Raw genomic sequence first — 14,224 nt, forward strand, 5'->3', positions numbered from 1 at the left:
GTGAGTGGGAAGCGAATACGTGCGTAAAGGGTTATGCAGTTCTGTTCTAAAAATAACAGTGACGCAATAGATCACATGACCTTTTGAGCGGTAAATGAAACGCTTGAATTTCCTTCTTCCTCCTTTGAAAAATTCTGGTTTCATATACATTTATCTACGTAAAGAAATCTCAATTTATTCCCTAATGTGATGAAGTAGGAATCTGCAAAAAAATATGAGGAAGTAAAAGCGAAAGTTTGTTTTTATTTCTGGGGTGCCTTTGTTGGTAGTTATCCGAGTGAAAGGGCCTGTGAAGTACGTTGGGCGCATGCGTCATTTTTAATATTTCTTTGAGTGTAACTGAAAGATGGACGAAGTAGCGGAATTACGGGTAAGAAAAACCCTTAAAACTATTATGAATGCTTATTTTCCCACCACAAATCTATACTACATACTTACTTTGGTTTATTTTCAAAATTTCAGCATATGTTGATGGGGTTTAGGGTGTCAGAACTTCAAGTACTTTTAGGCTTTGCTGGGCGGTCGAAATCCGGTCGAAAACATGAGCTTATGGGGCGAGCGTTACAGTTACTAAAATGCGAAGGAAATTATCAAATACGAGCCAAAATTAAAGATTTATACCGTCAGAGATATCCAAGAAAGTTATCCTCTCCTCCACCAAGAGCTGCTCCACCTGGAAGAGTTTGTATTGTCCCACAAAGTGTTCCCGTACGAGGTCGTGAACCTCCAAACGGTATTCCTGTCCATCCTGATGTCCGTCTAATTTCTCTACCTTTTTTTGAATATATCGACGATTTGGTACGTCCTACTAGTCTAGGTAAGAAATATTATTGTTATATTTAAGGAATTTAATAAAGGGCTCGGTAAGGGTATTGATAATTCCATCAAAATGACAACTCCGATTGAGTGAATATCGCGTAACATTTCGTTGTTGCTGTTATCTATGCCAACGAAATACGCTAATAAAAATACATCTTACCTACTTAAACGTCGTTATAAAAGCCTCAAATCCCAAAGAAAAGACAATAAAGGTCATCCTTTTCGCTTATTTATTGAATTTCTTAATGATATGATAATTTTCCCTCCAATACGAATGGGTGAAAATGGGAACTGAATGTTTACATTCAAGGATTACGCAAAATCTGCGTGAAAATATAACATACTCGACTTGTATTTTATGGTTTGTAAATGAAGAATATTTGCGTTAAATGTCAAAATAACCGAATAGAATCATAGGTAAAATATAGAACATTAAATTATAATCAAAGTTTTTTTCAATTTCGTAAGACTTTTTTTCAAACATTTTTACAAGTAACAACACGAACAGGAAAAAAGTTTATGATGATATAAGCACTTTCCTTCATTCGTTATCTCTACTTTTCCTTTTTTCCTTGCTTATTTGTTTTTTTTTTAAACCTCAGTTGGTGATTCATTGTAAGCAGACAATCATTCGATTATTCATCATTTTGATTCTAATAATAAACGTTCCCTTACAAGTATAAATTGCATTTTATTTCATAGCTGCCATGTTGGTTGATGATAACAAAGCATTCCTCATTAACTTCTCTTGTTAGATCAACCAACATGGCAGCTGTTCCATTGTTATTCATATCTTAAGGGATTTTGAGTGATATGAAGGATCCCATTGAAAATACAACCAACCTTACTACAGTTGTGTGTTTTTTTTCTTCTCTAACCCTGATTCTTATGCCCTGATGTTTTATGCCATAAAGGATACCATACTTCCTTGTGGCCTTCTATATGCATATCTAAGTTCCATAAACATGGTGCATTGTGGTCTAGCTTGGGTACAAACAAAACGATATCAGGCATGAGGAACAAAATACGTTTATATGCAAGCTAGACCACAATCCAGCATGTTTGCTATCTTCAAAATACCATTCAGGCTTCAGGTCTTGTTTTTAAATTGTACAAAGGCATTATTTATTTGTAGTTAGTGTAGTTAGTGTGCTGCCAAAATAAAATATCAACATGCCTTAGAGATCCCTGTGACATTTGCTAACTAGAGTATTACTCTTATAATCTGTGTGATTAATTTGTATCTTTCTATATTTGCATTTCAGTTCCACGAGGCATGTCCCAATTTCAAGAATCATATGTAGTGTTTCACCTTACCCCTAGACAAGTCAACCTAATAACTACTTCTAGGTATATACGAATAAATCAGGAGAAAACTTAATGGCTTTCCTCTATAGACTAGGGAAGTTTTATGGATGCATGGGTTGGATAGGCTGCTTGTCACTGCTGGGTCACATGGGTTTGATACTCGGACATGCCATCATATAAGTAGAGTACCTTGTTGGTTATTTCCTATATTTTCGAGGGTTTTTCTCTGGGTTTTGCTGTCTTTTCCCCCCAGTCCTCGAAGAATTAACTTCAATTCAGAAGATTGAAGACTGGTTTTGTTGTGGTTGTCAAACACTGTGATATAACACATTTTTTTTCCAGAATTTTTTGTTAATTTGGTAATTTTGGTAATCTTGTTGATTTGTTAACAGAGATATAAGACCAAACTCCAAAAATGAATACACAGTTCAAGTACAAATAAGGTATGTCAATAAACAACAATGAAATAAGCATTCAAAACTGATTTTTATTGTCTGCTTATATTAAATCGAAATGACCTAGCATTGTCATGGTAACAAGTAACTCATTGTTCCTTGACTATTTTGTTATTTCCTAGATTTTGTTTATTTGAAACAAGTTGTGAACAGGAAGACAATTTTCCATCCTCTTTATGTGTCAAAGTCAATGGGAAGATCTGTCCATTACCTGTGAGTATTAATTATAAATTAATGAACTTTATGATAGGGATGTTCACACTGACGTCAGCTATTGACATAAGGAAATCAAGGGTGGTGTAGTAGTACTGCATTTAGCCTCTCACCTCTGGGGCTCAATTGCTGAACCTAGGCCAAACAAAAAAATAAGTGTGTTTCCTGTTGTGTGACCGACTCTAATTTTCTTATATTTTTTTCATTCCCAAATGAACCACAGGGTTCCCAGTAAGCTCATTGTTGTATCAGTAAAAAAAATCAGACCTACCAACCCCAATTATTTTTCTCATGCAACAGGAAACACACTTATTTTTTTGTATTTTTTGCATCATATTGTAAGCAGAGTTTGTTAGGTCTGTCCCTAGATAGTTTTCTCAGGGGGTTACAGTTTTCCTCGATGAACAAAACTCCAACTTAAATCTGTGAATTAGCCTGCCTTTACTATAATTGGCCCAGAGGTTGTTTCAGGGCATTGATAAAATTTTAATATGATTTTTTTTAAATGTTCGTCAAATGTGAATTTGACCATGTAACCCAATAATTAACTTGTATTAAATACATTTTCATTTAGTGGTTGTGTTTCTCTTCATTATTAAACCAAATGTTTATTTTATAATGTATGTTAATTTTCAGGGTTATGTTCCCCCTGGCACCACAGAAGCAAAACGTCCCAGTCGACCTATCAATATTACTTCTCTTTGTCGATTATCTTCTACTGTCCCTAATCATGTTCATATCACTTGGACACCCAGAAATGGGCAGGTATGATTTTAATTGCAAACATGTTATAAAATTGCAAATAAGAGACATCAAATTTACTAGTTCAATAATTATTAGAGCGATTTTCATATGAGTAAAAAACATACAGCATTCATTTACAGCAAGTACATGGTATGACATACTTGTGTTCCAGTAATATTAATCCACCCATAACACTTAGTTACTGATATGGTAAGAGACAGCTACAGTACCAATACAAATTTGCTGTAGTGTTTGCAACTCATACTGAAAGCACTCTGACAGAAGTTCATGAACCAGCATGAATTTTTTTTTTTGCAAAAATATTATACGAGAAATAAGACTTTCATTAATATTTTTTAAATTTCTTTTATGTCCCTCAGCGGCATGTTGTAGTAATTCGGCAAGTAAGACAAGTTACTTCTAGCTGTTTGATGCAAAAATTGAAAGCAAAAGGATACAGAAACCCTGATCATTCAAGAGCATTAAGTAAGTTTTTATGTTCCATATCTTATCATTACCCAACATTTTACAAACAAGATCTATAAATAACATATGATGTAATTTCTTGTTTGTTGCAGTCAAGGAAAAGCTAGCTCATGACCCTGAAAGTGAAGTTGCGACGACAAGTCTTCGAGTAACGCTACTTTGTCCGGTAAGTATAATTAGCATTTTTTAATAAATAGAGGATATTACATGGGCGCGCGGAGATACGAAATTTATCTTCGAGTGTTGAAAAGATCTCTCACAAGTGAGCGCAGCGAACGAGTGAGAGATTTTCAACACGAGAAGATAAATTTCGTATCTCCAAGCGCCCATGTAATATTCTGTTTATTATATAATTATCAATGAAGTATGTTTTGGCTTTTTCAAACAATTCTTTCCGTGTATTTTTGAATAGCCATCACAATGGTGTTATTTTCACGTGTGAAGATAACAATTTTTTCGAAATAGAGAAAAATAGATATTTCATTGGTAATTATATAATAATCAACTTTATTTGGCGAGGCCAACACATGGTTTATTCTGACAGACCTGTGGTACTTCTAAAATATTTAAATACTGTTGGAGATATATGATCTAATTTCATACCCTTTATGCACTAAAAATTATTCTGAAAGAGGACCAGGGGCTCATGTTAAACAAGAAGGATTAATTCTAACTTAATTTTCTTTTATCTTAAAGCTTGGGAAAACGAGAATGACGCTACCATGCAGGTGAGGAGAAATTCTTAATCAAAATGAAAATTATCCCTCTGTTGATATAACCAATATCAGAGGGACATAAAAGTACCACTGAGGATGTAAAGAAACCCTGGAAGTGACCACCCTCAATGCCTGCATTTCATACTAACCATCTCTCATGCTTGTAAATTGCATAAAAAGCAATCTGTCATTCACAACTCAATGTTAAATGCCTTTGATTACATACATATAGAAAGGGCACTATATTGTAAATCATTAATCATAAATCATATAAATATGGACTTTTGTTTGACAGGGCATCGACATGTAATCATCTACAGTGTTTTGATTTGGCTCTCTATCTGCAGATGAATGAACGGTAAGACACTTACTGTCACGTCATACTCTCAGCTGAAACTTGCTCAGACTAGTTTAATGCATAATGATTGCGGCATGGTGGTGACTATGATGAAGATGATATTGATGATAATAAATGTGACCATGGAGAATGATGAAGATGGTGGTGATGGTAGTGGTGATGGTGGTGGTGATTATGATGAAGATAATATTGAAGATAATAAATGTGACCATGGAGAATGATGATGATAGTAGTGGTAGTGGTGGTGGTGGTGGTGATTATGATCAAGATAATATTGAAGATAATAAATGTGACCATGGAGGATGATGATGATGAAAATGGTGGTGGTGGTGGTTATGATGAAGATGATATTGAAGTCAGATAATAAGTGTGAACTTGGATAATGATGTAGATGATGCTCTTATTAGGAGAATGTTGATGATTGCAATGAGAATTGTATTAAATATAAAAAAGCATTACAAAATATATTTTCATTTTTTGTAGGAAAACAACTTGGGTATGTCCTGTTTGCGATAAAAAAGCACTTTACAAAGATATCTTCTTGGATGGGTAGGTTTTCTTACTCACTAGATATTAAAATCTAAAAATATATTAACATTATACCCATGGATATTCTTTTTATTAATTCCAACAATCTATCAATAAATTCACAGGTTGTTCAGAGAGATACTAGATAGTGCTCACTGTAAAGAGATTGCTTTTTACGAAGATGGTTCATGGAGACCTATTGATCAAGATGGTCAAGGTGAGCAAATATGAGGAAAAAAATTACGGTATAAAGAAAGAATGTTTCAATTATCATCAAGACCTCGTCTTTAACTATTGTGCAATCATTAGCTACTTCTAACACACTGTTTAATGTGAGGCAACTGTAGTAAAATTATCACCAAGACCTCGTCTTTAACTATTGTGCTATCATTGGCCACTTCTAAGACACTGTATAATGTGAGGCAACTGTTGTAAAATTATCATCAAAATCTTGTCTTTAACTATTGTGCAATCATTGGCCTCTTATAATAACACTGTATAATGTGAGGCAAACTGTAGTAAAATTATCATCAAGATCTCTTCTTTAACTATTGTGCAATCTTTAGCCACTTTTAAGACACTGTATAATGTGAGGCAACTGTTGTAAAATTATCAAGATCTCGTTTTAACTATTGTGCGATCATTGGAAAATTCTAAGACACTGTATAATATGAGGCAAACTGTAGTAAAATTATAATCAATATCTCGTCTTTAACTATTGTGCAATCATTAGTCAATTCTAAGACACTGTATAATGTGAATCAAACTGTACTAATATTTCATCCACTTGTGGGGGTAGAACTGAAAACCCTTCCCTTTTTATTATATTACAAGTTTTGTACATATAACTGTTGTTTACTAGATAACATCTTTTTTATCTGACAGATCAAGAGAGCAAAGCAGCAGTTAAAGCCATAATAGCTTCAAATAATTCACTTCAAAAATCAGTTATCAAAGGTATATTGCATATCCATGCAGTGCTCGACTCAAATATTTCTAGATACCATGCAATGGGCTAGTAAGTCCAGTAGCCCAGCAGAGTAATCTACTAGCCCAGATAGTTAATAATCCAAAAAGTCACTAGCCTATGGACTAGTATGTCTTAATTTTCACTAGTCCGCAGCAAAGATATACTAGTTCCAGGCAAGTGGACTTTAGTTAATGTGGAGCACTGACGTGTTGTAGGCCTCTTATTGTCATAGTCATGAGTTAAATCTCTGGACCTGCCACCATATGTGGTTGGAGTTGCTTGATGTTGGTTCTCTTCTCTGCTTTTTGTTAGACACCAAGTCAAAAACACCTCTTGCTCATTCGTTATTTCTTGAAATTGTTTTTTTCCCTCAGCTTCTTCGGAAACGAGCTCATTTCAGAAAAGGGAAGCAGAAATAATCGATCTTACTGGTGATAGTGATAGTGATGATGATGACACTGATGATGATGATAATGATGATGATGATGATGATGAAGAGAGAGATGAAGGTATAGATGCTGGTGATGATGACAAAAGTATGGATACTGATATGAGTCTTTATAGGTGAGTCAAAACATCCAATATTGAATTATCTGTTACACTGTGATGCACGAAAATATGACCAAATTAATGTAATGTATTCGCACACTTCTATGCACAGGTTTTTACTTGCCTTATGAAATTTGTGAAGAAATTTTCTGTTTTGCTGCTGTGAACCCCCATTCTATTCACAATAATAATAATAATTTTATAATTTATAAAAAACGACTACTATATCTGGAGATTAATTTGTTTTAATGTGACTTTCATGCTGTTTCAGAGAGCAAATCAGCAGTACTAAAATAAGCAGTAGCATTAATGGCTACCCTAAGAGAGTGTCATCAAGCTCTGTGATCATGCCACCTTCCTCATCAACCTCCAGAAGCATGGCTGGTTCTTCATCATCCAGTAGCCTCTTTAACCATCCAAACTTTTATTCATTACCACATCAATTAGAATTTCCAGGTAATTTCAATTCTTTCTTCTGCTAGAACAGAACGTTTATGATTGTAAAATTTGTCACATGGTTCATTGAATGTGCCATGCTGTGATGGTGCCACTACAATTTTCCAATATTTTGGTTCCTTGTACTGTGACTCACTAAAAAGAAGTCTTCAGTACACCTCTTTAGTTTTAGACAACAGTAACGTTTTCACATTTCATAATGCATGTCATTCCCATATGAATATGATTCTTTGATCCATATTCATTTATTCTTTATGAGCAGCCATTAAAGTGCTACTACGACGAAAATCGCTCAAACTTGGATTCAGCTGAAACTTCCTAAGAATACTCTTTAAAGGTCCAATAATCACTGTATGAAGTGTTTTCTCAATATTCAGGACGAAAGTGTGATATTTTTACGATTATTTTTTGGAGTCTGTGACGTCATACACTCAACATCGAACATCGCTCCATACATTTCTTTGTAGTTTATGATCAAAATATCAGTAGTAAAGGGAGAAAGAAATACCCAAACACCCCCAAAATATAAATTATAGTCACAAGTAATGTGAAATAAGCACATTAGCCACCATTTGGGCTTCATAGGAATAAAATCAATTAAGGATTTATATACAAAGAAATATATGTAGCAATGTTTGATGTTGAGTGTATGACGTCACAGACTCCAAAAAATAATTGTAAAAATATCATACTTTCGTCCTGAATATCGAGAAAACACTTTATACAATGATTATTGGACCTTTAAAGAGTATTCTTAGGAAGTTTCAGCTGAATCCAAGTTTGAGCGATTTTCGTCGTAGTAGCACTTTAAACAAAGAGATAATACTCTAGGAATATTGACATGTGGTCTGAAATGGGAAAACATGCCATTAGGCCAAACAAAAAAATAAGTGTGTTTCCGACCCTAATTTTCTTGCCGATTTTTGCAGACCCTAATATTTTTTCATTCCCAAATGCACCACAGGGTTCCCAGTAAGTTCATTTCCACTGTTGTGTCAGTAAAAAATCCGACCTACTGACCCCAATTATTTTTCTCATGCAACAGGAAACACACTTTTTTTTCCGTTTGGTCTTAAGGTAAACATTAAAGTAGAGGTCCATGCTATACCATAAAATCTGTTCTGTTTTCTGAGCTATTTCACAGTCAAGCAAACTCTACTCTAACATTGCTTCATTGATTTAACAGTTTTAGATTCCTAGCATTCTTATTTTCTAATTTAATTTTGTATTATTGTCGTAGGTCTTGAACTTTATCGATTCCTCAATGATGACGTGAGTAAGCAATTAAGGAAAATATTCTCCTTTAGTCAATAGTGATAATCCAAACACTGTCTGTGTAGATGTAATTTTTAGTGATTTATTTTCTATTTTAACCTTTTTTCTTTTTCCTTACTTTTTTCTCTTTTTTCTTCCTTTTTTTCTTTTTTTTTTCTTTCTTTTTTTCTTCTTTCCTTTCCTTCCTCTTTTCAATTTAAGAAAATATTTTGTTTGGCGAAATTTCTCTCATCAACCTTTAAATAATTACTTAATTTACTGAGCTTTCAACCTACATGGTCATCTTCAACATCTATGTATGAGATAAACTTCGCCATAAGAAAATCTTTTGGTTCAAGAAAACAATTAATAGTTGTTTTAATCATATTTCCTCTCATTTACCATGGTTTGCATTATCATTTTATTGAAAATTTGTAATTGAAGTGGGTCTATACCACTGCCGACAAATTTGCCAATAACTTTGTTAAAACAGAGGACAAACAACAAGTATAACCTTAAAATCAATAACACCACATTCCACCTATCACCCCCTATGTAGACTGACGCTGTGGATGAACACTGTGCGCAATTGCTGCTCCGGCGCTGCTTAGATCCAAATACTTAGGTACATGTTGATAGCAAGGTGGGTTAGATTGAATACTGTGTCTTTCCCACCACTTCGTACAAGAGCCTTGTTCTATATTGAGATATAAAATTTCATTTTAATAGTCATGGGCTATCTGAGAAGAGTACATGTGAAAACCTCAATTAAAATATTGGAAGAAAAAATTGAACAAAAAACATTTGTCTCTGCTTGTCAAATAATTTATCTAAAAATATTCTGACTAATGCTGGTGAATATTAGTAGCTATTATAGCACAACATGCAAATGTATGATCACATTTAATTTATTTGCATATTTCTATGCGCTGGCTTTTTGCTGCCAAACAAGCATTTGCATGCCTTATTTGGTAAAACAAGCCAGCTTCGCATCGAAGTGTGTCAGTTTAATGTACAGAACCTGTGCATAGGAGTATGAGGATACATTAAATGTGGTCATACTTTTGCATGTTGCACTGTAATTAATCTATTATTTTGTTTTTACTTTTAGTTTGCTCCTAATATGTACCTCAGTGATCAAAGTAGCTTGTTGGATCAACTTGGTGGTGCGTCCAACGTCATCCACCTAGACTGAAAGGAATGGGCATTACTGAGGTGATGTTTCACATCCGCAGACCCCAGCTTCTTGGTCTAGTGCAGTTGCTATCCCATGAATCCAGTACAGCTGTTGCAATCACTCCTGCCAGGTTTCGTATGGAGCGGTAAGACAGCGTAGACCTGACAACTGTTTGACAAGCTGATAAGATGAACATTTCTATATGTTGTTGACCAAATGAACAAAAAGCACTGGAAAATGCAGATATTCATGGTATCATTTTCACAATTATTGTCCAGTTTTGACCCAGTTCCCCCATGATATGAAACAATGGATGTGGTGATGATAAGGATGTTATACCCCTCGTACATTACCCACCTGAACTGAATATCAAAAAATCACTAGGTGTTGAATGCCTCTCAGATAAACAGCTCTTCTTGAAGCAGCACTTGTCCATCACATTCTTCATTTCTGAGTTTCCAATTCCCAAGAGGATGAAGTAACAGGAGTCATGGCAGCCATGTTGATGGATATAACAAAAGAGACTAATGGCAAATCTTTTGTTAAATTCATCCAACATGGCGGCTGTGAAAACCAGCTGTAGCAAAACTCTATTATCATTACTTGATAATATATGTCAAAAATGGAGCTTGGTATACCTGTGTTGCCAACCAGCTTCATACAGTGATTATCGACATCAAAATATCTGAGAGAAACAACAATAGAACGTTTTCTCATGTTTGCATGCGCATTTAACTTGACGGGCTGCAAAACTGCAAAACGCAAATTCAGTAAAGGCAGTTTTTTATTTAAAGAAGAGAATAATCAATTTTATGAATTCTTGTCGAAAAAAATCATGGCAATGAATGATAAAGATCATCATAAAGCTCCTGTTTTGGTATCGTGGCCCGTCAAGTTCTTTAAATTTGGATGAGCACGCAATCTTGAGAAAACGGTCTATTACCATTTGGGCATGCCATTTGGGCAAGCCACACAAACCCAAATACTTACTTAGGACCAGCTTACATGAAGGTAGTGTAACCCTAGTGCTAGGACCAGTCTTGTTTCCCTGATACCAAAAAGAGTTAGCCCCAGTTGTAAGATCAACTTTAATGATCACAAGAGCTTCAAGCTTGTCTGGCTTATTGCTTTTGAAATGCTCTGAGAGTATCACATTCCTCAAGTAGACCTGAAAGATTATTTTACTCACACATACGGAAATATAAATAGCGAAATTTTATTTACAGATTAGATGTTTTCCTGTACAGTTCTATAGAAATCAAGAATGTTCACCCATTCTAAGTGCCAAATTTTTTATTGTACATATCATTTTCTACTTCCTAGATTTTCTCTTAGACTGTCGACAGCCCTCAATATCTCAGGCCTAGGGCAAACGTCGAACTTTCCATGCACCGAACTCATTAAAAACAATGGATATCAGATGATAATGAGGCGCCATTCTTTGATGTAATTAATTTCGCCGCATGGAAAGTTCGACGTTTGCCCTAGGCCTCAGCCTTTTAGAAACTGTAGCTGAGAAATAGACTACTTTACCTTGGGCGTAATGTTTTTTCCATTTTCTTTTTTTTGTAATTCACTAGAGTATCATTTCTTTGTTTAAACCTTGTGTATTAGAAGGCACATGAATATGGATACAACTTAAACAAAGAATCTTATTCTCAAGAGAATGACACGTGGTCTTAAATGGGAAAACATTACGCCCAAGGTAAAGAGGTCTTTAGTTTCCGCATGCATGGTAGTGCTTTTGGCTTTAGTAGTGAAAAAGAAATTTTGCCGAGATCAAAATAATGTCAAAACCATAGCAGTTGACGCCACTGCTGAGTGCTACGTTCTTGGAGGTTTATTTTTTTAGAGAAATGCCTCTAATTTCTTCACTTACTGATATTTTTAGTAAACATGCGAACCCGGGAGCTGCGAGCTGCATGCTGAATTTTGGTTTTTCGCTGCCGCCAGTCAAAAATATGAAAGGTATCAACTGATTAGGTTTGATTGATGGCAGCGAAAAACCAAATTTCAAACTAGCTCGTAGCTACCAATATCGCATGTTAATGAAAATAGCAGTATGTTTGACGTAGACATCGAACATCAAAATATTCTGGGCAGCCGTGCACCCGCGAACTTAACTGGCTGAAACACTTCAGCTTCAGTTAGAGTTCATAACATATATCCGTGAAAGAGTTAACTAACAAAATTGTAGAAATCAGTGCAAAGTTGTGTAGGTCTACTACAATCTACTGAGGCCTACTGAACTTACTAATTTGTGCAACTTTCTTACAAAGTTTTTTCACGTATATATGGTATACACTCTACTGAAGTAGGGCTTCATTCTAAATTTTGCTATTTTCTTGGCAGTTTTGCGTGCAATAGTCCCTTGAGATAGACATTGCAAGAATCATTTATGTCGAGTTTTTCACAAAAACACGTGACCACGGCTGGGAGTTGTCTTTACAATGCTTAGCTCAAGCATGTTGCTAAGCAACAGAGTAATACCCATAAGGGAACGGGGTTAGAATGATAATCAGATTACCGATAGACTATAATGAATAAAGGAATGTTTTGTGATATATTATATATATATATATATTATACTAATATTTGAAAAACTGAACACAGTTAATAAATTATTGAAGAATCAACTCTGTTACATCTAGCACTTTTTTGCTTTGCTTTGGAGGGCGCGCAGGTCTTATAGCAAAAATCAAGTAGTATATAGGACATGGAAATGCCGTTGTAGTAATGGTAAAACGCATGTGCGCAAATTTAGATTAGCCATAATAAGGGGAACTTAGTTGCTTTAATTAAGTCGCTATTTTCAAAGCTATTGTGAGACAGACTTGTAAAAGAAATTTCTAAAGCCAACGCCCTCTGTAGATCGCAACATTACACCGTGTATACACGTAAAAACTGTGATGTTTTGCAAACAAAATGCTGCTTTTCGGGAACTTTGTAACAGGCTACCCAGATCTTAACAGAAATCAAAACGTCAAAGCGCAAATCTCCTTTTCCACTGCAATTTATTAGTATTCATAATAATAATTTTCTTCGATTATCAAGAACACAACCACTTGAAGTCAAGAGAACAAGTTTATTTAGAAAATACCATTCAATATCTATATTCACATTTAAAATTTTTAGGAATAGACGAAAACTGCTAAATGAGAATGAAAACCTATAAAATCCAAAAAAAGTTTCCAAATTTTTAGTCTTTCAAATTTCCTCTATTACGTGGTTTTCTGTGTATGCGTCGTATCGGTTTTCGAACGAATGACTGACACCATCCGCACTTGACTGGATTCCAGTGTCCATAACAACAAGCTCGGTAAGTTCTCCTTGTTCGTTGGTATCGGTTACGAGATGACATCGCACCGGAGTCTCTAGTGCTCCATCATGACTTGTCGAAGAATATGAGCTAAAAATATATCTTGGAAGATTTTGAGATGAAGATCCCAACGAGTAGGCTTCCGTTAAATCACCTTCATTGTAAGAGTTTTCGAGAACGGTCTGTTCAGTCGTACTGACTGGGTTGGCTGTGGTGGAGGAATTGGCGCTTTGACTTGAGGCTACATCCATGCATGGTGTCATTAGTAGTTGCTTGTTTGATTGATGGCTGTCAATCAGGAAAGTCTCCTGGGGACTTCCTCCGTATGACTCTGAAACGGTTGGAATCCATCAACGTTACGTGTATAGTTAAGTGCAAATAGGTGCGCAAAGTCGCACTGACCTATTTAAGTTATTGTATGAAGCGGGTAAGCTCGATAGCTCCTTTTTGATGAGTGGATCGTCGTATCAAAAGAACTAAAGAAGCAAGCATTAAACAAGAAAGCAAGCAACAAGGAAGGGAGGAAGCAAAAACATGTGAGGGAGGAAAGAGCGAGAAGGAGGGAGGGAAGATTTCTATCGTGTCTCTTCATTACCTGTATTATCATACATAGTATCCTTTATCTGTTCCACCGCGCATACATTTTCGTCACGAACGATTGCGTCTGAACTAACGATTGTCTGAATGGCATTTATAGTCTCGTGGTCGCTCTCTTCTTTTCGTTCTAGTAATGAAAGTAATTAAGTACCAGTCATTCAGTCGGCCAAAAATGTAAATAAATTCTATCGATACCCTGAAACAACCTCTGAGCTGATCTCAAAGTCAGGGAATTGAACAGATTAGAATTAAGTGTGTTGGGCTTTGCGGAGATG

The 14,224-nt window shown here is 35.3% G+C and overlaps 1 protein-coding gene across 2 annotated transcripts; it reads left to right on the forward strand.

Moving 5' to 3' along the window:
* The first annotated feature begins 138 nt into the window (after nucleotides 1–138).
* Nucleotides 139–12,669, forward strand: LOC116288044 (E3 SUMO-protein ligase PIAS3). Of its 2 annotated transcripts, none has more exons than XM_031694756.2 (17): nucleotides 139–370; nucleotides 463–817; nucleotides 2,085–2,169; nucleotides 2,520–2,570; nucleotides 2,705–2,795; nucleotides 3,432–3,560; nucleotides 3,920–4,025; nucleotides 4,118–4,191; nucleotides 4,722–4,753; nucleotides 5,037–5,099; nucleotides 5,583–5,648; nucleotides 5,753–5,844; nucleotides 6,513–6,584; nucleotides 6,972–7,161; nucleotides 7,418–7,602; nucleotides 8,843–8,874; nucleotides 9,416–9,668. In XM_031694756.2, exons 1-17 carry the CDS (start codon nucleotides 347–349, stop codon nucleotides 9,479–9,481), a joined length of 1,713 nt encoding a protein of 570 aa, XP_031550616.1. In that variant the 5' UTR covers nucleotides 139–346; the 3' UTR covers nucleotides 9,482–9,668. The 2 variants fall into 2 exon arrangements, with proteins under 2 accessions (XP_031550616.1, XP_031550615.1); XM_031694755.2 differs by lacking the exon at nucleotides 9,416–9,668 and adding an exon at nucleotides 9,968–12,669 and having other exon boundaries at nucleotides 141–370.
* Nucleotides 12,670–14,224: the final 1,555 nt, after the last annotated feature.

The sequence above is a fragment of the Actinia tenebrosa genome, unplaced genomic scaffold, assembly GCF_029948245.1.
Source record: "Actinia tenebrosa isolate PJP-AT-01 unplaced genomic scaffold, QUT_ActTen_1.0 PGA_scaffold0__85_contigs__length_37466705, whole genome shotgun sequence".
Taxonomy (NCBI): domain Eukaryota; kingdom Metazoa; phylum Cnidaria; class Anthozoa; order Actiniaria; family Actiniidae; genus Actinia; species Actinia tenebrosa.

Coding starts and splice junctions, on each gene's coding strand:
- LOC116288044 (XM_031694755.2), top strand. CDS start 347: ATGGACGAAGTAGCGGAATTACGG. Junction 4,192..4,721: donor GAGTAACGCTACTTTGTCCG/GTAAGTATAATT, acceptor TTTATCTTAAAG/CTTGGGAAAACGAGAATGAC. Junction 7,603..8,842: donor ACATCAATTAGAATTTCCAG/GTAATTTCAATT, acceptor TTATTGTCGTAG/GTCTTGAACTTTATCGATTC.